We start from the raw sequence: 27,930 nt of genomic DNA on the forward strand, positions 1-27,930 counted from the left end.
TGACTGATTGACTCTTTGTAATTTAAATCCTACTAACATTCCATCTTCTATAGGAAGCCTTTCCTAACCCCTCACAATTAGTGGCTTCCCTCTATTAATTATTTCCTATTTATCCTGTATATAGCTGGTCATTTGTTTGCATATTATATTCTCTTTTAGATTGCAAATTTTTTGAAGGCAAGGACTCTTGCTTCTTTTAGTATCCTCAGTGCTCAGCACAGTTAGCTGTCTGGCACATGGCAGGCATTAATAAATGTTTGCTGACTGGTTGACAGGTTAAAAAGGGAAGAACTGAGGGCTTAGAAGAATGTCAAAGTAGCAGATTTCAGCTCAAAATGAGGAAGAACTCTCTAATAATGAACTCTCTTCCACAAGGGAGAAGGTGGACTCATATAGGAAGGTGTTCTCTGTGGGTAGAAATGGTTAAGCCCAGAAAGCTTGGGAAGGCGAAGCAGTGGATTTCTGAACCAGGTGAATATTGAGTTCCATGTGCTAGTGGTCTCTCACCACTCTAGGAGTCTATGATATAAGGGAGGTTTTTGGATGTTTGGAGAACAATACAAACTATGGACTGCTCTAATAGAGCCCAGCCCTATCTTCTCCCACAGAAGTGTCTCATCATGGGAAATATGGAGGAGGAAGCTTAATAATTATATTGTCACCTTGCCTGTGCAAAAGGCTCTTTTTTCAAAGACTGTTTTCTGTTCTCATCACTGGATCATGTGATATTTCTTTTCTTAAAAAAAAATTCCCCTTACTTTCTGTCTTAGAATTGATACTAAGTATCAAATCCAAGGCCAATGAGCAGTAAGAGCTAGGCAATTAAGGTCAAGTGATTTGCCTAGGGTTACACTGCTAGAAGTGTCTAAGGTCAGATTTAAAACCAGACCTTCCCATCTCCTGGCCAGATTCTCTATCCAGAGTGCTACCTAGCTGTCCCACAGGTGACATCTCCAATGGCATCGTTTTAGGCATAAACATCCAGACTCAAACTAGACCTAAATTTGATTTCTATTAGAAAGAAAGCATAGGTGGTCACCAGGGGGCTTTGACCTACACAAATCTATTTTTATCAAGTCCCCATATAAACCCACACATACCTCCCTTACTGAGAGATTGACTCCTTCTGGCAGATTGCTTTGAAGAATTTCCAAGAAAATCGATGCAAATGTGGAACTCAAATTGCTGATCTGCAAACAGAAAGGAAAACCAGGTATTTTAAAGTCAGAAAGTGAAATGCCTAAAGAAGAGGAGGTTCCAGTCTATTAACTCTCATTTCCTCCCATCTTATACTCTTCCATTTACCCTACTTTTTTTCTCCTGCCCCTTCTTTAGGAGTCAGTTAGAATTGTTCCTTTCCTTTCAATTCTCCTATCTTGACTCTGCCTCTGAACAAGGTTATTGAAACTTTTTCTTTGGGGATCAGCAGGAATGATTTTTCTTCAAATCCAATGGTCTTTTTTCAGTTTTCTATCTTCTTTTATCTCTTTGGAAAATCTGACCTGGCTGACCATTTCTACTTCAAGTCAAGTCAATTAGTATTTATTAAGCAACTACTATGTGCCAGGCATTGTGCTAAATGAGAGGGATACAAGAAAGGCAAAAACAGTTCCTGCCCTCAGTGAATCCACAGTCTAACAGGGGAGACATAAAAAAAAGCTTCAAACAAATAAAATATGCACAGAATAAGTTGGAGATGATCTGAAAAGGAAGGTGCTAGCTTTAAGGAAACCTGGAAAGAGCTTCTTTCAGAGGCTGGGATTAGAACTGAGATTTAAAAGAAGCCAAGAAATTCAGGAAGCTGAAATAAAGAGGGGGAGCACTCCAGGCATTAAGGGGTGAAGATGAACAGAGTTCAAAGATGGAATTTTGAGTGAGGAATAAGCAAAGAGATTAGTGTTAATGACCAGTATAGAGTACATGGAAAGAAATAAAGCACGAGAAGACAAAAAAAATTAGGAAGGGATAAAGAATTTAAAAAACCAAATAGAACATTTTAGAGTTGATTGTGGAGATGACAGAGAGTCACAGGAGTTGAGTAGCATGTATGTGTAAGCGTATGTGGTAATATGGTCAGAACTGCTATTTGGGAAGAAGCTTTGACAACTCAGTGGAGAGTGGGCTGAAGTGAGGAGAGACTCAGAGCAGGAAGATCAATTAGCACTGAAACAGTGAAGGCATGAAATGATGAGCATCTATACGAGGTAGTATCCTAAAAGAGTGATGATAGTTCATGAGAGAGAAGACATACATAAAAGAAGCTGTGAAGGCTGAAATGACAGAAATTTGTCATTGATTAGATATCAAAGTGAGAGAGGGGGGACAAATGGGTAGCTCAGTAGATTGAGAGCCAGGACTAGAGATGGGAGGTCCTGGGTTCAAATCTGACTTCAGATATTTCCCAGCTGTGTGACCTTGGGCAAGTCACTTAGCCCCCACTGCCTAGCCCTTAGCACTCTTCTGCCTTGGAACCAATACACAGGTAAGGGTTTAAAAAAAAATGAGAAAGAGGAGTTGAGAATGACATCTAGTTTATTAGACTGGACAACAGGAAGAATGGTAGTGTCCTCAAAAGTAAAAGGGAAATTTAAAAGATGGATGGGTTTAGAGAGGAGGAAAGATAATGAATTCAGTTTTGGACATATTGAGTTTAAGATGTCTATGAGCAGAGGCAGCTAGGTAACTCAGTGGACTGAAAGCTAGGCTCAGAGATAGGAGATCCTCAGTTCAAATCTGGTTTCAGACACTTCCTAGCTATGTGACCCTGGGCAAGTCACTTAATCTCCTTTGCCTAGCCCTTACCACTCTTCTGCCCTGGAACCCATGAACGATATTGATTCTAAGATGGAAGGTGAAAGTTATTTTTAAAAAATGTCTATGGGTCATGCTATTTGAGATGCCTAATAGGATTGAAGATATGACTAGAAGTCCCAAATAGGTTAACACTTAATAAATAGATTTGAGAATTATCTTCACAGAGATAATAATTTAATCTATGGGTGTTGATGAGATCACCAAGAGAAATGGTACAGAGGGAGAAAGGAAGGGGGCCAGGCCAGAGCCTTAGAAGACAAATTAGGAAACAGCAGGAGTCCAGTTTGATTGAAATGTAAAGAATGTGAGGGGAGCAGTATGAACTAAGGAAGTTTAGACCCATATTGTAGATGAATGCAAATGTCACGCTGAGTAGCTTGTATTTTTCATGTGTCCCAAAAGATGGGAATAGTCCATGTTTTAGAGTTTATGGGAAGGCAAGAATACTAATGCATTGTTGTTGAAGCTATGAACTGGTACAACTCCTCTGGAATGTAATGTGGAATTATATAAATAAAGTGACTAAAATGTCCAGACCATTTCACCTAACAATTTACTGCTAGGCATATACTATGGAGAGCATTTTGCCAAAATGAAAAACTCCACAACAACAAAATATCCACAGCAGCACATTCTGGTAGTAGAGAAGTGGAAACAATGTAGATACCAATTTGATTGGGGAAGAGTAAATTGTGGTACATGAATATAACGGGATATTACTGTGCTGTAAAATACAATCAACATGATGAATACAAAAAGGCACAGAACGACTTATATGAACTGATACAAAGTGAAGAAAGCAGAACCAGGGAAATGTTATAAATACATATATAACAGTGATGGAAAAACAACCACACACTCAAAAGGTGAAACTGAATATTCAGAAATAATAAAAATAAAACTCAGCTTCAAAGAAAAGATGAGAAAATATCTTTCCTTAATACTCTGTAGAGGTTGGGGTTTGAGTACAAGCACTAATCTAGCACATATTTTTAAATATGTTGATCAGTTTTGCTGACTTTTTCCCCTCTTCTTCCTCTTTAGAAAATAATTGTTATGAAGGATAGATTGCAGGGAGGGATGAAAGACAAGGAGAAATCTAAGTAATGTAAAAACAAAAGATATCAATAAAAACAAATTTTTTCTAAAGAAAAGTAGGATGGAATGAGTGAGCTAGAAGCATCTGTAATGGATCAGAACAAGAGATTAGAATTAAAATCCTCAAAAGAACCAGAGCCTTGGCTTCAGTTTACTTTGAGCATCTCTACAGACAGAGTCACCAAAATGGAGTCAATGCCAAAGGCTTACCTGGACCACTCGTTCATGGGTGGTCAGGACTGAGTCCAGAAACATTTTGGTGCCTTGCTCCTGCATCTGCAGTACTTCCATGGTCTTGGTGGGAAGAGCATAGCTGCAGAAATAGTTTCAATCATCAAGAGAATTATGTGGTCACTTAGTAATTGCAAATACCCCCTTAATCAGCCTGGTTCACTCATTGAAGTAAGGTAATGATAATACTATTAATTCCCATTCCCATAGCACTTCATAGTTTTGAAAGGATTTTCCTAACATCTCCTGAGATACTTAGGAAAAGGATTATGATTCTCATTTTACAAAAGGAAAAAAACCCAACACAAATCAAAGAGGTTCATAGAATCTCAGAGTTGGAAAGGAATTCAAAGGGTCTCCTAGTCCAACTGCAGTCTTAACAAGAATTCATCCTTGACAAGTAATCAACCAATCTCTGCTTACAAACTGTGAGAGAAGAATTCCCTACACCTCAAGGCAGCCAAGTTCCCTAAAGACAGCTCCATGTATAAGGATAATTTTCCTAATAGAAACTGAAATGTACTCCTCTATAACTTTCACCCATTGCTTCTGGTTTTGCCCTCTGAAAAAATACCATGTCCCAAACATGCTGGGGCTCTTTCTCTAGAGCTCCTGATATAATATGGTCACCACTGAGACTATACATATAGGAGTGTGCAGGCTATCTGCTTGTTCATCATCCCATTCCTTGTTCTTGATTATATTAGTATATGTCTCTTTGGGTCATTTATCTCTGATTCAATTCAATAAGCAGTTACAAGCATATGTCATAAGCAAGCATTGTGTGGGTTGCTGGGGATACAAAGAGAAGAACAAAACGGTTCTGCTCTCAAGACTCCTACATTATATTGGATGACATTCTTCATGGTGCTTCTCCCACACAACTCCTCAGTGCTAATATATTGCAGCCTACTCACACCCACCTTAAGCTTTTCTCACTGTCTACAATAAGAGGACCTGCACCCTTAATTCCTCAGTGACTATGTTATTCAATGATTCATATCCATAGAGTGTCACCAAAAAAATAACGATGTTCAGAAGACCTATGTTTCAAAGAGGAGTTTGGAGTCATTAAGAGCACACATGATGTCAATCTAGCTACCCTCCCCTTTCTGCTTAATTCTCCTCATTCTACATATGGGAAAACTGAAGTCCAGAAATATAAGAGAGGACTGTCTCATATTAAAATCTCTGAGTTTTAAAGGGACCATGATTACAGTGAGGTTGGATAAACAATACGTCTGCTTGGATGAATTACTTTGATACACATCATCTCCCACAGAGAAGCTGAATTTTATCCAAGGATGAAGTCAACCTACTCAAAAGCCTACCTTATCAATTATAATACTTAAAGAATTTCTATAGGTCATCTGTTCTTATAGTTCACTAACTTAAACAGGAAGAGATATTTCTAAACAGTTTAGGTTCTTTAATTTCTACCCAGAAGAGTAGGAAAAGAGCATTGGCTTTGTAGTCAAATGACCTACCTTCAAATCCTGCCTCTGCCTCTTGCTAGTACAGGTAGGGCAGCTGAGAACTTTTCTTAACCTTAGTTTATCTATCCATAATATGGGGATAATAATGCTTATTCATAGGCAGGAAGAATCAAATGTGATAATTTATGTAACAGCACTTTGCAAACCATAAAGTACTACATAAAACCAGCTCATCCATATTATCATTAACATCACCACCATCATCATCATTATCATCATCATTATCATCTTCACCACAGAGATGAGGGAATAACTGTTTACTCAAAGGCTAAGAGTGAGAATATGTGTGGATAGAATTTTGTTCTCCAGGGTCTTTCTCCCAGCATCCCAGTTACTAATCTATAGTATGTAACTAATGTAGGGAAGATATATTTTGTGTAGGCTCCACCCTTGCTCTCTTCTCCTAGAAACATGGCTGTGGAAGTTGGGTGAGTGCCAGGCAGGAGAATTTTACTCACGTGGCTTTACTCAGGCTTTTACTTTTGCTCTTGTATTTTTTTATTTCAAAAGATTATTAATAAACCTTATAAAATATAATACTTGGAGTTACTGGACATTAATTTAAATTTTACAGATATGAGATAAAGTAAAAAAAAAAACCTAACTGATTAAATATCATTGCCCACCAAAGACTCTCTTGGATTACTGCCTGGGTAGTTCCTGTGAAAGAAAATCTGTAGTTTTATGTTCATGCTATCACAAACCAGCAAGCACAGTACAAAGTGTGGGCCCACCTGACAGAGGGCATCCCACAGAACACCTACCTTTCCTCCACTTTAATGGAGAAGTTATTGCAGAAGTTGTGAATATACTTGGAATAGTTCTCCACAAGGGTCATGTCATAAGCTGTCAGGTGAACATTTAACACTCCATGACTGTAATCTGTCCCATGGGAAATTGGCTTCATCTCAGTTTTCCCTGGTTTCTTCTTGGGCTTAAGCAAATAACAAGTGAAGAAGAAGATAGCTTGGTATCAGATGAAAAAAAGTCTACTTGTGACATTTTGGTACCAAAAAGGAGGAATCCCATAATTCAACAAATATATAGCTGTATGCAAGGCTCTATGCTAGATAATGAGGACACAAAGACTAATATAAACCCTGATCTCAAAGAGTTTAACAATCTAATGGAAATTATTATGATACATAGGAAAATGAGATAAGTATAGATCAGTTTAGGCAAATGCCATATTAATATATTAAATGCATATTTATATAAAATATATAACTATATTGTATAAAATATATAAGCTATTGATATATAATTGTTATATATCTATAACTATTATCTATATCTATATAGAATTTCAGAAGAACTGGGTCTTGAAGAAAGGAGGATCTTCAACAGAGCTAACTGAAGGGAGGGAAGATGACTTCATTTCAGGCATGGGGATGATATGAGCAAAGATACAAAGAAAACAAAGTCAGGAGAGGGGATATAAAAGCAAAGGCTGGCTTGTGGTCCATTTGTCTGAAATTTGCTGCATGTGAAGAAGAGTAATATGAAATAAGTTCTGTAAATTTTGAGTCTCAGATTTAATCTCAGAAAACCAAATTAGAATTATAGCCCAAAAGCTAGTAAAGTATATATACCTTTTAGCACAGTATTACCACTAACAGTCACAGAATCCAAAGAGGTCAAAGGCAGAGGAAAAAGTCCCACCCTCATATACCAAAATAAACACAGCAGCACTTTTTGTGGGAGTAAAGAAATGAAAACAAGTGGGAAGTGGCTGAAAAACTAGTATATGAATATAATGTAATATGACTGTCCTGTAAGATTATGACCATGAAGAATTCAGAAAATCTTGAGGAGTCCTATATGAATGGATGCAGAGCAAAGTGGGCAAAACCAAGAGAACTCTTTATACAATGACCACAATAGTTTAAAGGAAAATGATACTGAAAGGCTTCGGAAATCTGATCCATGCAGTTATCAGTCATGACTTTAGAGGAATAATGAGAAAGCATGCCTCCTGCCTCTTGGCAAGAATGGTGGGCTACAGATACAGAGTGAGACATAGGTTTTCAGCCATGTCAATGTACTGATTTGTTTTGTTGGATATCTTTGTTATAAAGGAGGATCTTATTGGTGGAAAAGTAATCATTGGTAAGTGATAGTGATATATTTTTTTAAAAATTAGTAAAAAACAAACAAACCCTAAAAACAAGTAACATTTTCCCCTGAATCCTCATCATAGCACGGAAATGGCTAAACTCTTAAGGTTATACCAGCAGAGTGTATAGGCTCTGGAAGGTCAGTTAGTCAGTCCGCCAGTCAAGCTTTTAATGTATTATGTTCTAAGTTCTGGGGATAGAAAGGAAGTAAGAAGACAATTCCTTTGAGCTCTCAAAGAGCTCAGAAACTAATGGAAGGGACGACAAGCATACAGCTATGTACAAAAAATAAAAAGCTATATGCAAAATAATATACAGAGGGAAGACAATAGATTAAGGGGGATCAGGAAAGGCATCTTGCAGAAGGTGGGACTTTAGCTGAGGCTTGAAGGAAGTTGGAGAAGCTCAGAAGGGAAATAAGGAGGAAGAACTTTCCAGACATGGGGGACAGCCGGGAAAAATGCCTATAACTGAGAGATAGAGCATCTAGTAGAAGGAAGAGCACATGGGCTGATTTGACTAGATCAAAATATACATGAGAAGAGGGGAGGGTGGACTACTATGTAAGAAGACTTCAAAAGATTGGAAGGGGTAAATTAATGAAGGGCTTTAAAAGTCAAACAGAGGATTTTATATGTGATCTCCATTCCAGTATCTACTGCCCCTCCCAGACAAACTCCTCCCAATGATTTCCTTTACAGAAGGCAGAAACTGGACTTTTTAGTTCATTCCCCACTCTGTATTTGCTTCCCTGCCTAGTTTTTTCAACTCCACAGAGCAAGATGCCCCCATGCCAAATATTCCTTGGTGTCCATCTCATCTGTTTTCCTGCCTCCTTGTGTATGCTGACTCCCCACAATTAAATTTTTTATGCCCCTTGAGGGTAGGAGCTTTCTTTTTATTAATCACATCCCCAGTGCTTAGCATGGCTTAGCTTAGCCTAGAACATAATAAGCTTAATAAATGTTTATTAGATTGGATTAGATTAATTCTGGAGGCAACTGGGGGCCACTGGGAGTTGACTAAATGGGAAGGAGGTGTGTGTGACACAGTCAAATCTCTGGTTTAGGTAGCTGAGTGAAGGATGAATTGGAATGGGAAAAGACTTGAGGCAGAGAAACCCACCAATGGACTATTAGAATAGTCCATGTATGAGATGATGAAAGCCTGTACAAGAGTGGTTGTAGTGTCATGGAAGAAGAGAGAATTTCAAAATAGAAATGACAAGACTTGGCAAGTTATTGGGGGAGGGGTGTGTGAGGAGTTGAGGAGGACATGAAGCTGTAAGAATGGTAGTGCTCTATCTAGAAATAAAGAAGTATGGAAAAGTTTAGGGGGAAAGTTGATGAGTTCAGTTCTGGGAATGGTGTGTCTAATGGGCATTTTGAGATGTACGACAGGAGGTCCTACCAAGATAGAAAAGCTTTACACATGTTTGTTGTTCAAGGATCACCCTTAGTTAAGCTCAGAGAAATTAAATGACTACCAGAGGCTGACCAACAGGAAATGGCCACCACAATTCTGAAAGACTATCTACTGAGAAGCTGGTGTAGTGGAAAACGTATTGAGCAAGGAAAGGAGACACCTTAACCCATTCTTGATTCCAGCATTAAGTGTTTAGGCCACTTTGGCCAAGTCGCTTCTCTCTATTTCTTAGTTTCATCACCTATAAAATTAGAAGAGATGGACTAAAGTAGGATTTTTAAAGTTGAGGTCAATTAGCTTAAAAAAAAACAATCAACAACTTGATAAGTATATTTTGATATAAATGGTTTCCTTTGTAATCCTATGTATCTTATTTCATGCATTTAAAAGCACAAGAATGAGTCCATTGACTACCAAAAGGGCTTATGACACAAAAAAGTTAAGAATCTCTAGATTCAATAATCTCTGATTTCTCTTCCAGAATAAGTATTCTATGATAGGTTATGGTCTTTGCTGATGGACAGAATGAACTGTTGTTGTTTAATCCTTTTCAGTTGTGTACAACTCTTTGAGACCCCTTTATGAGATTTTCTAGGCAAAGATACTAGAGTGATTTGCCATTTCCTTTTCTAACTCATTTAGAGATGAAGAAATTGAGGCAAACAGAGTTAAGTGATTTGTCTCAGGTCACATGGCTAATAAGTATCTGAGGACAGTTTTGAACTCAGCTTTTCCTGACTCCTACGCCTGGCACTCTACCCACTCTATCTACTTAGCTGCTTAATCCTCTAATCCCCAAATCCACCATGATGAAACTATGGATATTTCAAATGACTTCTTATTAGTTTAATTTTAAATGAAAACAAAACCAGTTAAAATTAATTCATAAATAAACTTAAGAAAAAACAACTACACTTACAATAATAACATTCTTTACAAATTTATAACCTACCTTACAAGAAGGGACCTTAGAATAGATAGGATTAGGACTCAGAAAGTCAGGGCTAAAATGAGCCTTACAGCATCTGCCATGAGAAATGAATGGTGCTTATCACTAGTTAGCTAGCATTTGCAGTTTTGGAAATCATACTTAATAAACAATAGTTTACCTTTATCTAAAACCTTATAGTTTATGTCCATTTTCATTTGATCCTCAAGAAAATACTATGAGAGAGGCTGTGTAAGCATTACTCTTTTTTAATACGTCAAGAAATTTTGGCTCAGGACAAGAACTGACTTCTCCAAGGTCATCTAGCCATTAATTGACCAAGCAGATAAGAACCCTGGCCTCCTGACTCTAGTGTCTGCAAATTTCTATCTTGGTTGAATCAACACACACTTTGCACCAGACTGGCAGTGCTGCAGTTAGAGCTGAGAAGAATGCTAAAGCCACCACCTTCATGAGAGGGTTACTGCTGAGATTTTCCAACAGAGAGAAGAGGAGGCACATCTCCAAAGTGTGCCCACATGGGCTGGGCAGAAATGTAGCAAAGGCCAGGAAACTGCGACCAGCTTTTTGAGGTGCTACCATCATCAGAGAACAAAGCCAGAAAACAGACTGCAGTCTTGGCCAGGACACCCAATACTCTCAATGCTGCTGGCAACTCTGGCGAAGCTCCATCTGGACAGACGAGTTCATGCCAATCTTAGTGGTATGCACCTAGAATACATTACTGCAAAAGGGGCACAATGCTGTATGATAGATATAGTCTCTAACTTTTGTACCTTTTAAATTCGTAGCTGAATTCTCTGCACATGGCAAGCATTTATTAAATGTCTGTTGAATTAAGGGATAGAGCTTTCCTGCACTTTGGTGAACAAAGGTATTTGCCACTGCCAATATATATCCCTCCCCTCCTGCCCACAGTGCTTATGTTTCCTATCTTCTTCTCTCTACCTCCTCTCCTTAATATTTAAACATCCTGAAGATGAAACACAAATGCCACATCCTCTATGAAATCTCTTCTCATTATCCTAGATGGAAGTCACTTTTCTCCCCACACAGGTCTCACAGGGTACTTTGATTTTACCTGTCTGACCCCTTCCCACTGAAGCAGCCATGTAATATACTGTTTCTATCTACCATTGTGGCTTATTTTATAATTATAGCTATTTTATATGTGCTCATTGCTTCTCAGTTCCTGGTGACCAGGATCATATAGTCATTCAACAAGCACTTATAAGCATTAAGCTAAAATTTGGAAGAAATATAAGGTTTGGATAAGATAACAGTCTCTGGCATTATGGAGCTTAATGGTCTAGCAGGAGGATGAGACAATAATATGGCTAACTCTAACATGCATCATATGACAAATATATTAGAGCAGACAAAGTGCTATGTAACTTCTGAGGCAGAAGATCTTTCCTAGGCTGGGGTGTAGGGAAGGCTTCCCGGAGGAAATGCTCATTGATTCTGGTGGTAAAGATCACTAAGATTCAGAGCAGAGAAAGGGAGGCATGATGCTCCAAGCAAAGAGAACAGTGAAAAGAGCACCAGGAGAGAAAAACAAGTTATACCAAGGGGACAGAGAAATTTATCTGGGCTGGCTCTTTTATGCCAACATTAATCTTATCTATCTAAAATCAGAATCCTATCTGACAAAACTGAGATGGCAGATGAGATTTTTGCTACACAGAAGTGAAGACAAGGGCAGGAAACAATAATACCTGTTCCAGCCTTCCTACCCCTGCACCGTTGCTCATTCTATTTGCTATGCCTAAAATATTTTACATGTACTTCAAAGACCAATGAGTTCACCAGTAGAGGTCCTCTTTCCACCAATATTGAGCAGTCTGTGAGTTTAAATAGTCTTCACGGCTGTTAGCCATGGCTATAGCAAAAATGTTTGTCGAATTAAATTAAGTCTGTTGTACTTAACATGCATTTGTCCCACCAATGGGGTCAGACTCTCCAGGTTCGACTATGCTGAATACCCCCCAAATAGCCTTTAGGGTAACGGAGGTAGTGCCATCCTGACTAATTCCTTACTTATCACCCTAGACATCATGCCAGTGATAATACACAAGGTCTTCCCTATTGAGAAAGACAATATTGGAGAACACACAGACCCAAAAGAAAATCTATCAGAATAATCATTTTCCTCAAGGCATCTGGTCCGCCCGTTCTCCTTTATACCAACTTGCCTTGTACATCTAACAGCCAAGGAATATAGGTCAATTTAGAATCACCAGGTGAGACTTCAGGTGGTCTCAAATCAACCAAAACTGCTCTATCCAAGTTACCAATGATTTTTAAATTGCCAAATGTGATGGTCTTTTCTCCATTTTCCTTCTTCTTGACATTTCTGTTGGATTTCACAATTAACTACTCTTTCTTCTGGAACTTTTTCCTCTCTGGGTTTGCCTGGAACTACTCTGTCCTAGCTCTCTTACCTATCTGACAGCTCCTTTTCCCTCTCCTTTGCTAGCACATGTTCCTCAAGGTTCTGTCCTAGGCTCTCTTTCCTTCTCTCATGGTAACCTCATCTGTTCCCAAGGGTTTAATTAATGTGGAAAACTCACAGATATAAATTTATGTGTGTGTATTCTGTGTGCATTGTCATTTCATCTCTACAATATCTCCCACATCCAACCCTCTCATCTCTGACCCTTTCTTTTGTCTCAGCTACCACTTTAGTTCAGGCCCTTCTCACTTTCAGCACCAATTATAACAACAAACTCCTAATTAAATTTCTTGCCTCAAGTCTCTCCTCACTCTAATCTATCTTCCATACAACCATCTATAATTTTTCCTAAACAAGCAGCTCTGACCATGTCATTACTCTATTCAATTAATTCCACTGGCTCCCTACTGCCTATAGGATAAACTATAAACTCCTCTGTTTAGCTTTTAAAGCCTTTCACCACCTGGCCCTAACCTATCTTCCCAGGATCACTTGAACATTACTTTCCCCTCCCACATTTTGTAATCCGGGCAAAATGACCTGCTCTTGGCAGGTCACACATGCCTTTGCAATGGGTATCCATTCATGCCTGGAATGTACTCTATCTTCGTCTTGGATTCAAAGGGGGCACTTTTTCTTCAAGATTCAGTTAAATCACCACCTTCTACATGAAGACTTACCAGATCTCTCCCAATTACTAAAGTCTCAAAATTCTTCTCAAAATACTTTGTATTTATTTGCATTTATTATCTTTAGACTTATCCTAAATATACTTCTATACTTGCTGTCCTATCTAAGCTCTTTACAAGAAGGAAGTGTTTTATTATTTGTATTTGCATCTTTAGCATTTTATACTAGATGATGATGATGATAGCTAGCATTTTTAGTGCTTGGGCAACTAGATGATACAGTGGATAGACTCGTCTTCCTGGGTTCAAATCTGGCCTCAGACACAAAAGCTGCATAACCTTGGGAAAATAATTTTACCATATTTGCCTCAGTTTCCTCATCTGTAAATTGAGCTAGAAGAGGAAATGGTAAACCATTCCAGTATCTTTGTCAAGAAAACCCCAAATGGGGTGATGAAGAGTTGGATATGACTGAAAACAGCTGAACAATATCAGCAACAACGTATTATACTTATTATATACCAGGCCTTGTGCTAAGCACTTTACAATTATCATCACATTTGATACTCAAAATAACACTGAAAAGTAAGTACTACAATTAATCTCATTTTATGCTTGAGGAAACTGAGGCAAACAGAGGTTGAGTGACTTGCCCTGGGTCCCTAGAGCTATCCTACTTGGCTATAGGATTTATATAGTGCATTAAGATATGCAAAGCCCTTTACATGTTATTTCACAAAAATCCTGTAAGGCAGGTATTATTATTGCCACTATTATATAGATGAAGAAATTGAGGCTGCCAGAAGTTAAGTGATTTGCCCAGTATCATACAGCTAGTAAGTGTCTGGGACAGGATTTATAATCAGATCTTCTTGATTCCAAGTCCTGTACTCTATCTAGTATACCACTTAGCTATCTAATATAGTGCCTGGATATGGGATGTGTTTAATAAGTGCTTATCTACTAACATTTAATAAATATTGAATGAATGAATGAATGAATAGACTACAAAGAGGAAGGTTGATGCGATGGGCCACTGTCAACAATTGCTCCCTTCTTGACCTGACTCTCTCATTAAGGATTCAAATATTCCCATTTCCGATGGCTTGGCTAGAAAAAGCCAATGAGGATGCCCTTTGCCCTTGTCTTCCATTTGCCTTTCCTTTCCATCTCCCTTCCTCCCAGATCCACCAGACCCCATGGGGGCTAGAGTGGGGAGGTGGGAAGAGCAACATGTGGCTGTTCATGCCACTTAGATGAATAAGAAGTCATCTCTAATCCTTCTGGTATGACAGACCAGTAGGGTTTACCACTTGTGCTGCCACTGTCTCCTGAAGTCCTTCAGGCTTTACTATCTGCCCTGCCACTATATTCTCCCATTCCCCTGGCCATGTGAACTATAATACATCTGAAGGACTCCTGAATGCAGTGCTTTGTACACAGTTAATACTTAAATGTTTTTTCATTCATACACTCATTTGTTTGTTCATTCATGTCTGAAATCCTCTCCACAATCTATACCAGTGATGGGGAGCCTTTTGGAACTTTTTAGGGATCCTGTGCCATACTCTACCCCCAACTGTGTGCCCCGCCCCCTGACTGCATGCAGGGGCTTGGCCACTGATATTCCATTAGGATACCAGTATGTATAATTAGAGGAATACATTCTCATTCCCTTCCTGCAGATGACAGGGTTCCCAGTGCAATTTCTACACAGTGCATGAGTCATATTAAAAGGAAAAGGGTCAGTGCCCCAATTCTTATTAAAGCACTTACACCAGAAGGGGTCTTGACTAACCCAGCTGGGCCTGGGGATATTCCATAAAACTGAAAGGCTGCTTCTAGAACTGGAGTAGATGCAAATCTCCTGGAAGCCTCAGGCATTTGGTAAGTGAATTAGGGAATTATCTGCCCAGGTAGCTGAGTGCACATAGTTCAAAACCCAGGAGAAGACCACTACCTGTTTCGGGGGGATAAAGGGTTAATGCGAGAGACATGAGTTCACATATTCTGCCCTTCCAGTTTGACAGTGGTGGGGGTGGATAGGATGGCTGGATGGGGAACCTCCCATCAAGCTGTTAGCTAGTTAGAGTGATCCCTGATCCTTCCATTTGAGCCCAGTTTTGTCTCCATAGTCCTTTGAAGGATTAGGGAAGATCTGATTAGCATGTTCTCTTAGAGTTTGGTGAATGGGAGGGAGCCCTAGATTTCCTCAAGGGGTTATTTTAACTAGAGTCAATGCAATCTGGAGGGTCTGGACCCAATCAATTCTTTGCTTACAAAAGCAGGACTGTTACCTATTTGATTCACCCAGTAAAGGGTTCACAAAGACTAAAAGGACTTTCTACCTTTTGCAGGGTGATAGGTGGATAGAATCTAGCGCCACCTTAAGGGGAGTGGTAGCCACCACTGCTGGGCTCAGGCTGCAGGGAGTGCCTACTGCCTGAGGGTGGGGCGGAGGGGAGTGGCCACACCCAGGGCTGAGCACAGCTCCTACAACAGTGGAGAGAGGCTAGAATGTCCTATATTTGGGGGTGGGCTGGCCAAGTCAGAGGCCTTCGATTGCCCATGGAGAGGTCTCTGCATGCCATGTTTGGCATGTGTGCCATAGGTTCACCATCACAGGTCTAGACATACACCACTGTACCAGCTTTATCCTTAAGGTTCTTATGTTTCAGTCAAATTGGACAATACTGTTTTCCATTTAAATCTCATATGGTCCAAGTTCCATGTTCTTATTCATGCTATTCCTTTCAGCTAGAACCAATATAAGTCAACAAACATTTATTTAGTTTCAGTGATTCTGCAACATGCTCAAGAACACAATGAAACTTGAAAACAATCCTTCAAGGAGGTTATGGTCTAAAGTCTTCATTCTTTCTACCCACTCCTGGCCTCTTTTTTAAAAATAATTTTTTTTCATATCTATCAGCATTCTCTCCCTCACCCCTTTCCTACCCTAGCCTCACAACTGAGAAAATCAAGATATCTGTTATAAATTTATAGTCAAGAAAAATAAATTCCCTTGTTGGCCATGCTAAAAAAGAAATTTGCTCTGTAGAGTCCTGCAGCTTTCTGTCTGGAGGTGGGCAGTATGCTTCATCTGGAATCCTCTGGAATCACGGCTGGTCACTGTGTTGATCAGAGTTCCTACGCTTTTCAGAGTTGTTTGTCTTCATAATATTGCTATTACTGTATAAATTATTCTCCTGGTTCTATTTACTTCACTCTACAGCAGTTCATAGAAATCCTAGCTTCTACTGTTCATTAACTATATGATCAATGTGTCCCTTCCCCACTTCTGAACCTCAGTTTCCTCATCTGAAAAATGAAGGTATTAAAAGAAATGGTATCTGGTCTATTTTGCCCTAAACCTCTAACTTCTGATCCTACAATAACCAACCATGGATTGATTTTTCCTGCTTTAGATTTAGTTTTATAGACACAGACCATGGAGACAAAATGGCTCCCAACTGGTATGCTGAAATGTACAATATAGTAATCATACCCTAAACAATAAAAAGACATGTAAAATTATACTTCAGGATATAAACAGCTATTAGGAGCATAAAGATTCTATAATTAAGGTTTAGGGTTATAACTCAGTGTTGTAATCTACACAGAGCTCTCCAGACAGGAAGCTCATTCAGAAGGAGGAAAAAAACAAGGACAAATGTGCTGTTCTCTGTGATATCACAGGGTATCAAGTTGAATTAGGCAACAGTATTTTACAGATTCATAAAATGTTAGTTCTAGAAGCAGCCTCAAATATCACTACTCTATCTACCACATAATGATAAGGAAAAAGGCTCAGAGAGGGTAAGTACTTTGCCCAAAGCCACATAGCAAGAAGAAAATTGAGACCTGAACTTGGTTCTAATTAATTGCTAGCCCATCTGCCCTCAACAGCTTGTCAGCATAAACACTAGTCGTTATGATGGCAAAAATTGAGTTGAAATGCAAAAAAAAAAAAGATGTTGTCTTTGCTCTTAAAAACAATCTATTTTAGGAAATAATATATACAGAATCCCTAGCTAGAAAGCACTTCAGAGAATGTCTATTCCATCTTCTCCCACAGGCTATAAATTCCATCAATAGCTGCCCTCTTCTGATCCTGCCTACTTGGGCTTTACTTTCTTCCTACTGTCTTGAAAATGGTTGACCATTTTTATCTGCTGCCCTTGAACCTCTCCCAGCCCCTTATCCTATGATCACTTACACTTGGCTAAACCCCAGCTCTGGTTTACTCCCATCATTCTGCTTTTTTTCTCCTATCTTTATACTGCTAGAAAAAAAATCACAAACTGTCTTGAAAAATCTTTCCCTTGGCCTATCATATCTCTTCTTTCTAGTCAAATATCTGGAAAGGGTTATCTATATTCACTTCCATTTTCTAATCTGTTTACTCCAGTAATCCAATTCCAATCACACCACTGGTCTGAAATATATTCTCAACCAAATGCAATGTCTTTTTTTTTTTTAAATAAAGGTGGGGAACTAAGACTGAAGAACAGTGGCTATACTACTGGACTTAGTTGATGTGTATTTACATTTGATAAACTGCTTTATTTTCTTCCTACTCTTTATTTAGTTTTTGGTACAAAAAACTAAAACTGTCTCAGGAGACAGGAAGTAGGAGGGTAAGTTTGGAGATGACTGTGATATAGAAACAAAAGATGCCAATATAATTTTTTTTAATAGAAGGAAAACTATACTCTTTAATGTTACCAGTAACCTTTGAAGATTTTTTTCTTTGTCTACTTTCTACTTGACTTCTGCAGCATTTGACATTGAAGATAAATGGGTCACTTCTCTGGATACTATTTCTTATCCACTCAACTTTACAACTCTGCTTTCTCTTGGTTCCTCTACCTGGGTAAGGTGACCATTCCTTCTCAGCCTGCTTCGCTAGCTCATCATTCATCTCCTACATATCAAGAGTGCTTATTCCCTGAGGTTCCTCTCAGCTCCCCTGTGTTTAATTATTATTTTTGTAGAACACACATACACATTCTTATGATTTGATTGGTGTGGTGAATTTCCATCGTGGAAATATACTTCACAAATGCAAATAAACTGAAAAAGTCAAACCTATATATCCAGCCCCTGCTTTCTTTCCTGAACTAGTCTCACTTAATTAATTTTTACATAATAGCACCATTTTATTTGTTAGCTTCTTTTTTGTTGTTGTTTTGAATTGTACCTGTTGTGTGAATAAGTTTATCCCCACTCTCCTTAATACACTATACCAATAACTTCTTTCTATACATCTTCTAAATCAGTGGTATCAAACTCAAATAGAACCAGAAATTGGCCTAGTATACTGACTTAGAAAACCACAAATTAACATTATTTGGATGGTATTTTTATGTATCTTGTTAAACATTTTTCAATTACATTTTTGTAAACCATTACCTTCTGTCTTAGAATCAATATAAATTATATGTTCCAAGGCAGAAGAGAGTTAAGGGCAAGGCAACTGGAGTTAAGTGACTTGCCCAGGGTTACAAAACTAGGAATTATCCAAGGCCATATTTTAATCCAGGACCTCCCATCTCTAGGACTGGCTCTCTATTTATTGAGCCACCTCACTATTCCTCTCAATTACATCTTGATCTAGTTCCTAGGAAGTTCTTCCAGCTGCTTCTTCCCCTCCTCCCAGTGAGTTTTATCCCTCTGTAGATGGCTTCCCGCATGTTAAATTCTACATGTCTAAAATGGAACTTCTTATCTTTTCACCTACAATCACCCCATCTCCAACCTTATTTCTGTTCAAGACACCACCATCCAAGTCACACCAAGTCACAACATAGAAGTGATTCTTGATTTTTAGCATTTTATCACCTACTTTCCCCACCATATTCATTTTTTCTGTCTTATCAATTCTATTTCCACACAGGATTTCTTACACTTAATTTCTTTTTCTCCGTTTATATAGCTACTCTCCTGGTCCAGATCTTTATTATCTCTTGCCTAATCTTTTGCAAGAGTCTTCTAACAGGATCCCCTACTTCCAGTCTCTCCCTTCTCAAATCCATCTTCCAAAGAGCTATCAAAGTAATATTCTTAAAGTAGATATGTAATGTAGATATGACCACTTCACTACCCAATCAAAAGTATTTGGTGGATCTCTATTGATTTTGTATGAAATACAAACTTCTCACTAGGCATTTAAAGCCCTCTATAATCTTAATTCCACCTACTTTTCCAGATTTATTTTCCATTAGTTACCCCTTTATGAATTCTAGATTCTAGCTAAGTTGGCTTACTTACTTACTTAGCTGTTTCCAAAATCTGACATTTCATCTCTCCTTTATGTACCTTTCTACTCTCAGTTCCACAAATCTGGAATATAGTAATTTTTGTCTCTGAGAATCCCATTTCCTGACAGCCCAGCTGCTACCTCCTACAGAAAGCCTTTCCTGTTGCCATGAATTGTTAGTGCTTTTTCCCCTCCTTGTATTATATTGTATTCATTTGCAAACATTTTATCTCTCTAACACAATATGAACTCCTGGTAGGGATAAAAGCATTTGTATTACTTGCCTCATGATTATTTGGAAAACTCTTTGTAAGTCTTAAAATGTTAGAGAAATGTGAATCATTCCGCAATAATATTAGTAATAATTGCTTATAACTATAGTTATAAGTATATAAATGTTATCAATATTTATGATTCCCAATCAAATTGAATGAGATTATTTCAAAATAATTGTCATTTTATCTCTGATATTATGTGTTCTAAGATTCTTTCCAGCTTTCCCAATCTAAATTTATCATCAAATATAAATTAATATGAAAAATCATTTTTTAAACCCTTACCTTCGGTCTTAGAATTGATAATAAGATTGGTTGCAAGGCAGAAGAGGTGTAAGGGCTAGACAATGGGGTTTCAGTGACCTGCCCAAGTGTACACAGCTAGGAAGTAGTGTTTGAGGCCAAATTTGAACCCATGTCTTCCCAGATCTAGGACTGGCTCTCTATTCACTAAGCCATTCAGTTGCCCCTGAAAAATAATTTCTTATTTAATAGTGGGAAACATGGCCCTTAAACCAATGAGTCAATAAATATTAAGTGCCTATTATAATATTATTATACTAAATATTAAGTGCCTATTATATGCTAGACATTATGCTAAACTCTGAGAATATAAGAGGCAAAATAGTCTCTATCTTCAAAAATCTAATGAAGGAAGATAAACAAACAAACTATTAGTAGATAAATAGGAAATAAATAACCTAAAATTAAGAGGGGTTGGGAAAGGCTTTCTTTAAAAGCTGGGATTTCAGTTGGAACTTAAAGAAATCCAGGGAAGCCAGTAGGTAGAGATGAGGAGGAAGCGCATTCTAGATATGAGGGACAACCAGGGAAATAACTGAAAATGAAAGATAAAATGTCTTATATGTGGAATAGCCAGAAAGTCAGTGTTACTAGATCAAAGAGTATGTGTAGAGGGGGTAATCGTAAGAAGCCTGAATGCCAAACAGAGTAACCTGAATTTAATCCTGGAGATAATAGGGAGCCACTATTGTTTATGGAGTAAGATGGTGACATGATCAGAGCTAAGGTTGAGGAGAATCACTTTGTGGCTAAATGTAGGATGGATTGGAGTGGGGAAAGACTTGAGGTAGGTAGACCCACTAGCAGGCTATTGCCATATTCTCAGCATGCATGATGATGAGGAATTGCATAAGGTAGGGAGTAGGAGGGGCAGAGTATCAGAAGAGAGACCTGGGCATAATTGGAAGGATGTTGAAAAGCTGAAATCAGTAGGCCTTGAAAACAGATTGACTATGGTGGGGAGATTGGGGAAAGATGTTTGAGAGAGAATGAGGAGTTAAGATTAACTCCTAGGTCTCAAGCCTAAGAGTCACTTAACTTCTGAGATTCAGTTTTCTCATCTGTAATATGGCAATAGTAATATCTGTAGAACTTACTTAATAGGATTGTTAATAAGGCTCAAATGAGATAGCATGTATCTACAAATACTTTTTAAGTCTTAATGTAATATGTAAAAAAAAAAAAGTCTTAATGTAATATGTAAAAAAAAAAATATTCTTATTCTAATGTCTTCTTCTTGCTTATAAACCTTCAGTATTCCCCAATGCATCTTAAGATAGATAATATCTAAACCTCTCAGGTTTGCATTCAAGGCATGCCTGGACCTCAATAGAGATTTCTAGCCAATTTTCATTATTGGACTTCACAAACCTAATGTTCTAGCTAAAGTGTACTCATTAATCCCTTACCTTGGGCTCTTCTGCCCCTGGTTCCTTTTGATCATTCAGTTGCCTTCACTTGGAATGACCTTCCCTTTCAGGTTCTCCTTCCTCATTCCTATCCATCCTGCCCTACTTATACTACTCCTTTCTACCCTAGAGATGAGGCATCCTTCCAGGTCAAACTAAAGGGCCACCCTTTCCTGATTTTCTAGCTGAAAGCAATCTTTCCTCCATCTGAACCCATTGTAACATTTTGTTCATACTTGTATTTTCACAACCTAATTTGAATCATAGATATGTGTCTCTATGTCTTATCTCCAAAGCCCTAGCTATCCCCACCCCAACCCCATTAGAAAGCTTGTACCCTACTGGTATGCCTTAGAATGATGCCAGCAGGCCTGTGGCTGCCAGAGCTAACACAGGAGACAGTAGAGCAAACAAAAAGTATTATATATGACAGAAGCTTTCTGTGTGTCTAAAAACTAAAAATCAATTGGCTGAAATCTCCAAGGGGGTATGGTTGGTATGTACACTTGGTGCCATGGGAACATTCATAAAGAGAAAGAAAGGCTTCTGCTGGGATTAGAAATCGCATGTCTTGTTCTCCGGCAGGAACAAAAAGAGGCCATAACTAAGGCACAGGACAATAGGAGCTACCACTAAATCTATGTTCTCACTGTCACATTTTCTATTCTGTTAATCGTTAGGCTCCTGAGAAAATTAATTGCAAATTTTTGCTCTGAGGTTAAATTACAGATGAGATGAGGAGTACGTGGTGTCTGTTTTAAATTTCTGAAGGATAGCTGGGTGGTACAGGGATAAGCCTTGATTCTCTTGACCCCAAGAGTAGAACTTAAAACAACTGGGGGGGAACAAAGGGCAGAGATGAAAGGAAGGAACAACCAGGCTTGTAGAATTCTTGTCTCCAATAAATGTTCCTTTGATTGCAGAATTGTTATGACCCTGCATTGGCATAGACAGTTTCCTTGTTAGGTGTTTCCTTTACCCATAAAACCAAAGGTCCCAATAACAACAAATACTAATCTCATTTTGTTCATTAAAAACAAACATTTATGAAGCACCAATGTTCAGAAGGATTCACTAGAGGAAAGACAAAGTTTAGGGAAAAAAAGAGGTACAAACAAACTGCTATGTTAAATTGGGAGTGGGGATGGCTACAAAGATCAGGTGGCATTTGAGTTGGCCTTTTAAAAGATGGATAGGAATTCAGCAGGGAGAGCATCCCAGTCAGTAGAGAGATAAGAGAGGGCAGAGTTTGATCAAGGGACAAAGTAGAGACATAGGACTGAAGGATAAAAGAGGTAGAGGAAATTAAAGTATGTTAGAGTCAATTAGGCTTTGAATGCCAAGCAAAGGAGAACAAACTTGGCTTGCAGGTGAGAGGAAGGTTCTGAAGATTTATGAGCAGAAGAATCACATGACTAGATGTATGGATAAAGAATACTCTTGTGCCAATGATAAGAAGGATGGATTTGAAGAAGAGAGTAGAAGCAGAAGACCCCTAAGGAAGTTATTACAATAGTCTAAATGGAGGCCAAAAAAGCTTAGATTTTATAAGTTCTCAGACCTAAATTCCAAGAGCAGTGAGAAGTCCTGCACTGTATTCTATACCATGTGAACTTGGCACTATTTTTTTTAGCAGCAACAGCAGTCACAACATTGCATAATAACTTAAATTCTGGTCTGGGGTTCAGAAAAACTTGGGTTCATACATCTCTGACACTTACTAGCAAGTAACAAACTCTCAGAGCCTTCCATTTTTTCATCAGTAAAATGGGAATGATAATACCTATCTCTTATTTGAGGATCTAATGAGATAATTATATAAATTAATTTGTAAACTATATAAGCTACACAAATGTTAATTATTATTATTTGACTGACAAACATCTGAGCACCTATTGTATATGTTTTGATCAAATTAGTATTGGGGAATACAAAGGGGAATAAAACAAAGTTAATACTCTTATCTAGTTAGATGGGATATAACCATGATGCTAGTTACAGATAAATAATATAGCACCATAAATGTTAATGTTAAATCTTAAAGGGACTGTAATAATAATAATAATAATAATAATAATAATAACAACAACAACAACAATAATACCCAACACATATAGCATCTATTGTATGACAGGCACTGTGCTAAGAGTTTTATAAAGAATGTCTCATTTTAGCCTCATAACAATCCTTGGAGACAGGTGTTATTATTACCCTCGTTTTACATTTGAAGAAACTGAGGCAAACAGCGAGTAAGTAACTTGCCTACAGCCACATAGTTGGTGAGTATCTGAGGCCAGATCAGAACTGAAAGGGTCCTTATAATGTAGAATCATAGAACCTCAGAAACCAACTGGTCAAATCCACAGAAAAAGGAAAATCCTTTTCTATAAATGTGGCATATGGTTATTTTGGCTTCACTTGAAGAACTATAAGGATGGAAATATAGGAATTTAGATAAGTCTTGAAAGGCTGAGTAATAATAGTAATAATTTACATAATATTTAAAAGATTTACAAATGTTTTCCTTACAACAAACCAGTGACTTAAGTACTCCAAGTTGCTATCCTCATTTCACAGAAGAGGAAACTAAGTCTCAGAATGGTGATATAAGATAGCTTGTGGGAAAATAGGGATTCATACTTGAGTGTTCTGATACCGAGTACAGGGCTCTTTCTACTTCCCTGAACTATTCTTCTCAGGGCAAGGAGTGCTTAGAGAGCAATGAAGAGAGGCTTTGGCTGATGGATAATAGGTTGCAAGGTTAGTGTAAGAAAAAGTATGTTAAAGCCAGACTGTTGTGTAGATTAAATTAACTCCCTTGCCCATTTTTAGATTTAATCACCAAAAGTGTAAACATCACACTTAATCGTTGGATGGCTCAGGAGGTCTGTGACCCACGTGTACAATAGTGGGTGATGAATCAGACTCAAACTGACTGCCCCATGGGCAAAGCTTCAACTGTAATTGGTAGATGTGAAAGTGGAAGAAGTGACGCAAAAGAGTGTCTTTAAAAGGGAGTTACAACTTCCTGTGAGGACTTCTTCAAGAGTTCTGGAGTTCTTCATGCTTGGGACTTCTGACTGCTCTCATTCTCTCATTCTTAAGAGTTCTGAGTTTGAGTTGGAGGCTGGTGAAGAATCTGATGACTGGACTTGAGACCCTGGACTTGGTGAGACCATTCTTAAATCTCTCCCTTTGGACTGATATGTGGTGAGTAAAAAGAGCTGTAAACCTTAAAATTTCTTAGACTTATGAATGTTAGAAATTTCCCCATTGGGAAATTTCATACTTGAAAAAAATTTTCTTACTGATAGTAAGAACTCTATTGGAATGTGAAACTCCTTGGCATAGGAGGATCCTTCTCCTCCCTACTTAAGACTACTTTAGGACAGAAACCTTTTGCTAAACAATGGAAAGGGCTTTGACCTATGCTTAAGCATAGAACAGGAAGTTCTTTGAGTCATGATTGATTTTAGAATTGATACAATAGAGATACTTGGAATGACAGAACCAGGTCTTGGAAACTACAATCTCCACCCTACTCAGAGTAACAGGATTTAGGAAGGGCTGCAGCAAAGATCAAGATTTAATTATTTGAGAATATGACCTTCAACAGACATGTGCAAAGGGGGCAGACCTCTGGGCGGTCCTGGGTTAAGCTAGAGCCACCATTGGCACAGGGGAGAGATCGACAGTGATTGGTAGATGTGAGAACTGAGGGGAGGGAACTTAGATGGTTTCCTTAAAGAGAGAGGGGTCTGAGGACTGGGGGGGGGGGGGGGTTTGATCGGAAGAGGTGGATGTTCTGAAGGAGTCTGAGAGGAGAGAGGTCCTGGAGGGAGAGCTCCTGGAGAGGTCTTGAAGGAGGCTGTGGAAGGAGAACTCAGGAGGAGTCAGGAGGAGAATTCTCTGGAAACATTTCTTGAAAGGAGGCTCTCTTGAAGGTGGAGCCTGAGGTTGGCATGAGAAGCCTTACCTAGAGAGATCTTGGGTGAGTGATAAAACCAACTGACTGATTTATTCATTCTTATTCCTTTCTTACTTTCTCTCTTTTTCTATTGATTAATCAGTGTATTATAAATTAAATTTCTCTATAAAACCCAGTTGGCTTGGGCATATTCATAAATTGGGAATATATTCCCTGGCGACCATCTTATATTTATATAAAACCAAGACACAGTAGAAAACATATTTCAGCGGTCATAATTGTTATATATTTCCCTTGCTCCCAAAACATTTTAATTATCACAGTTTATGGCTCCCACTCTCTTATCTACAACAATTTAAACCCCAAACTTATTTTAAATCTAACAGAGCTGACTCCTTTCCTGGATTTTCTGAAGAGACTAGCCTCAGGAGAGACCTATCCTCTTGAGAGAAGCTCCCTGCATCCCCAAGTCCTCGGCTACAAGGGTCAAGGCCTCTCCAGCTACGGACCAAACTCCCCTGCCTGTTTTTGAGCCAGGGGACGGAGCAAAATACTTAGTGCTTAGGCTAGATATCTTACCCTATCCTCTCTCTCATTTTCTTACTTTTACTCTATATTTTGTAAATAAATTGTTAAATATAAATTTCTTTGTAATTGTGACCCTATTCATAAATAATCCTAACCATAACTAACTAAATAAATAAATTAAATAAATTTCTAGAAAAAACCTTTTATCCCCCTTACATTGTGGAGGCCCTGGACCTAAAGGGATGAGGTAAGTACAATTAAATGTCAATACTACAATAGAGACAGTAAATGCCTTTAGTAAGCAACTATCATGTTCTAGGAATTGTGCAAACTGATGGGAACATAAGGACAAATGCAAAGCAGGTGCTGCCCTCCAGGAACCTACAATATAGGGAGGGAAGGCAATACACATGCAAAATGATACAAAATGATTTGGGAAAGGGATAGCATGAGGAGCATGGAAGGAGGATTAAGAAAAGATTTATGTAGAAAAGGTAGTGCTTAAGCTGGGCTGTAAAGGAAGCTAGGGAATCTAACAGGCAGAGGAGAGCAGGCCTACAGGCCTGGTATATGGCCTTACTAGAATGGACAGTATGTGCAGGTTTAAGATACAGGTCTTCTGTGGTCACTTCTTTTTAAGAGCATCTCCTTCTCTCTTGATTAAGATTAAGTGCCTTGTACTGGGTACCTCATTTCTCCTGGGAGATGGAGCAGTTGGGAGTACTATGACTCTTTACTACTGCTACGTGGGATGTAATACATAGAAGATTGTTCTTCTAGTGGGCAGAGAACTCTATCTATCTCTCTCTTCTTTCTCCTATTCTTTTTTCCCTCTTTCTCCCTCTTCCTTCTATACCACTGTAAGAAAGTGAATGTCTTTGTTTTGAGACACAACAATAAGGCAACTGTTGAAGGTTGAGTCTTTTTTAGAAATAAACCCATTGCAGTTGGTTCTTTAAAAAAAAAAGGCAATTCAATTGTCTCATGATCTTATAATGAATACACTAATATAAATGAAATAATACAGATGTGGAAGTCCCTATACTGTAACACAGGTCTGAGCTACCTGGAGTGACTGTTGAGAACTTTCCCTCCTAGAACTGTCCTTTATATGGGGAGCGTGTATACTACTCGGTCTCTGGCATGGCTTGTTCTCTCTAACTTGCTCACACAGTAGCAGGTCAGAGAACGGCCACTACCACAAGGTCACACTGAAACTCTCAGGTTCCTAGGACACCCCTGTCATGAGGAAATATGCTACCCCTACCTGCAACTGATGCATTTCAGATTATACTCATGGTAATGACACTTTTAGATCTTAAAACATAAGCATTTTATGTAGCAATAAGGCAAGAGAAATGCTAATAATATCAAATGTACTCATAGCTAATAACTGAATGAATCATAAACTATGTCACAATCTATGCATGAAGTCAAGTCATATTTTCTTATTAATGCCCTCAATAACTATGGGAGTGAGTGGACAGATACTTATAGGTCTCTGGCAGGGAAGCACACGAAGGAGGAAAATTATTATACTTGGGGGAAATCAAAACTCTGGATTGCAAGCTTTGACGTCATTGGTATATTCATGAATCCTGGCATCACACTAAATACTGCCCTGCTAACTGTTCTGGTCCTCAGCACAAACTCTCCTCTGTTATCTCCTTAAACTCAAGCTCTTTCAACTTAAAATCCCTCTTAAAGAGTATTTATTTTTTATTTCTTAAGTTTTATTTCTTAATCTGAATGGTAGGCCTCTTTGAGTCAAAGAGTTGTAAAACTCATCAGTTTGGCTCTATAAGCTAGAATAATCACCTCTTCACCATGATGCTGCATTGTGTGATCAGATAGGTGCAAAATAACTCAAGCTCCTGGGCCAGGCAAAGGAGTCTAGCCAGCTTTTTTTTTAATTTAATTTTATTTAGTCAATTTAGAACATTATTCCTCGGTTACAAGAATCATATTCTATCCCTCCCTCCCCTCCCCCTCACCCTTCCCATAGCCGACA

The 27,930-nt window shown here is 38.4% G+C and overlaps 1 protein-coding gene across 1 annotated transcript in view; it reads right to left on the reverse strand.

The window, feature by feature from the left end:
* MRPL48 (mitochondrial ribosomal protein L48) overlaps positions 1 to 27,930 on the reverse strand; it is a 74,800-nt gene that overhangs the window by 9,851 nt on the left and 37,019 nt on the right. The window contains exons 5-7 of the mRNA XM_007490996.3: positions 6,404 to 6,573; positions 4,123 to 4,225; positions 1,101 to 1,190 (exon numbers count right to left, since the gene is read on the reverse strand). Coding sequence (XP_007491058.1) covers positions 1,101 to 1,190; positions 4,123 to 4,225; positions 6,404 to 6,573 — 363 coding nt within the window. The remainder of the gene's footprint in view (positions 1 to 1,100; positions 1,191 to 4,122; positions 4,226 to 6,403; positions 6,574 to 27,930) is intronic.

This window comes from Monodelphis domestica, chromosome 4, assembly GCF_027887165.1.
Source record: "Monodelphis domestica isolate mMonDom1 chromosome 4, mMonDom1.pri, whole genome shotgun sequence".
Taxonomy (NCBI): domain Eukaryota; kingdom Metazoa; phylum Chordata; class Mammalia; order Didelphimorphia; family Didelphidae; genus Monodelphis; species Monodelphis domestica.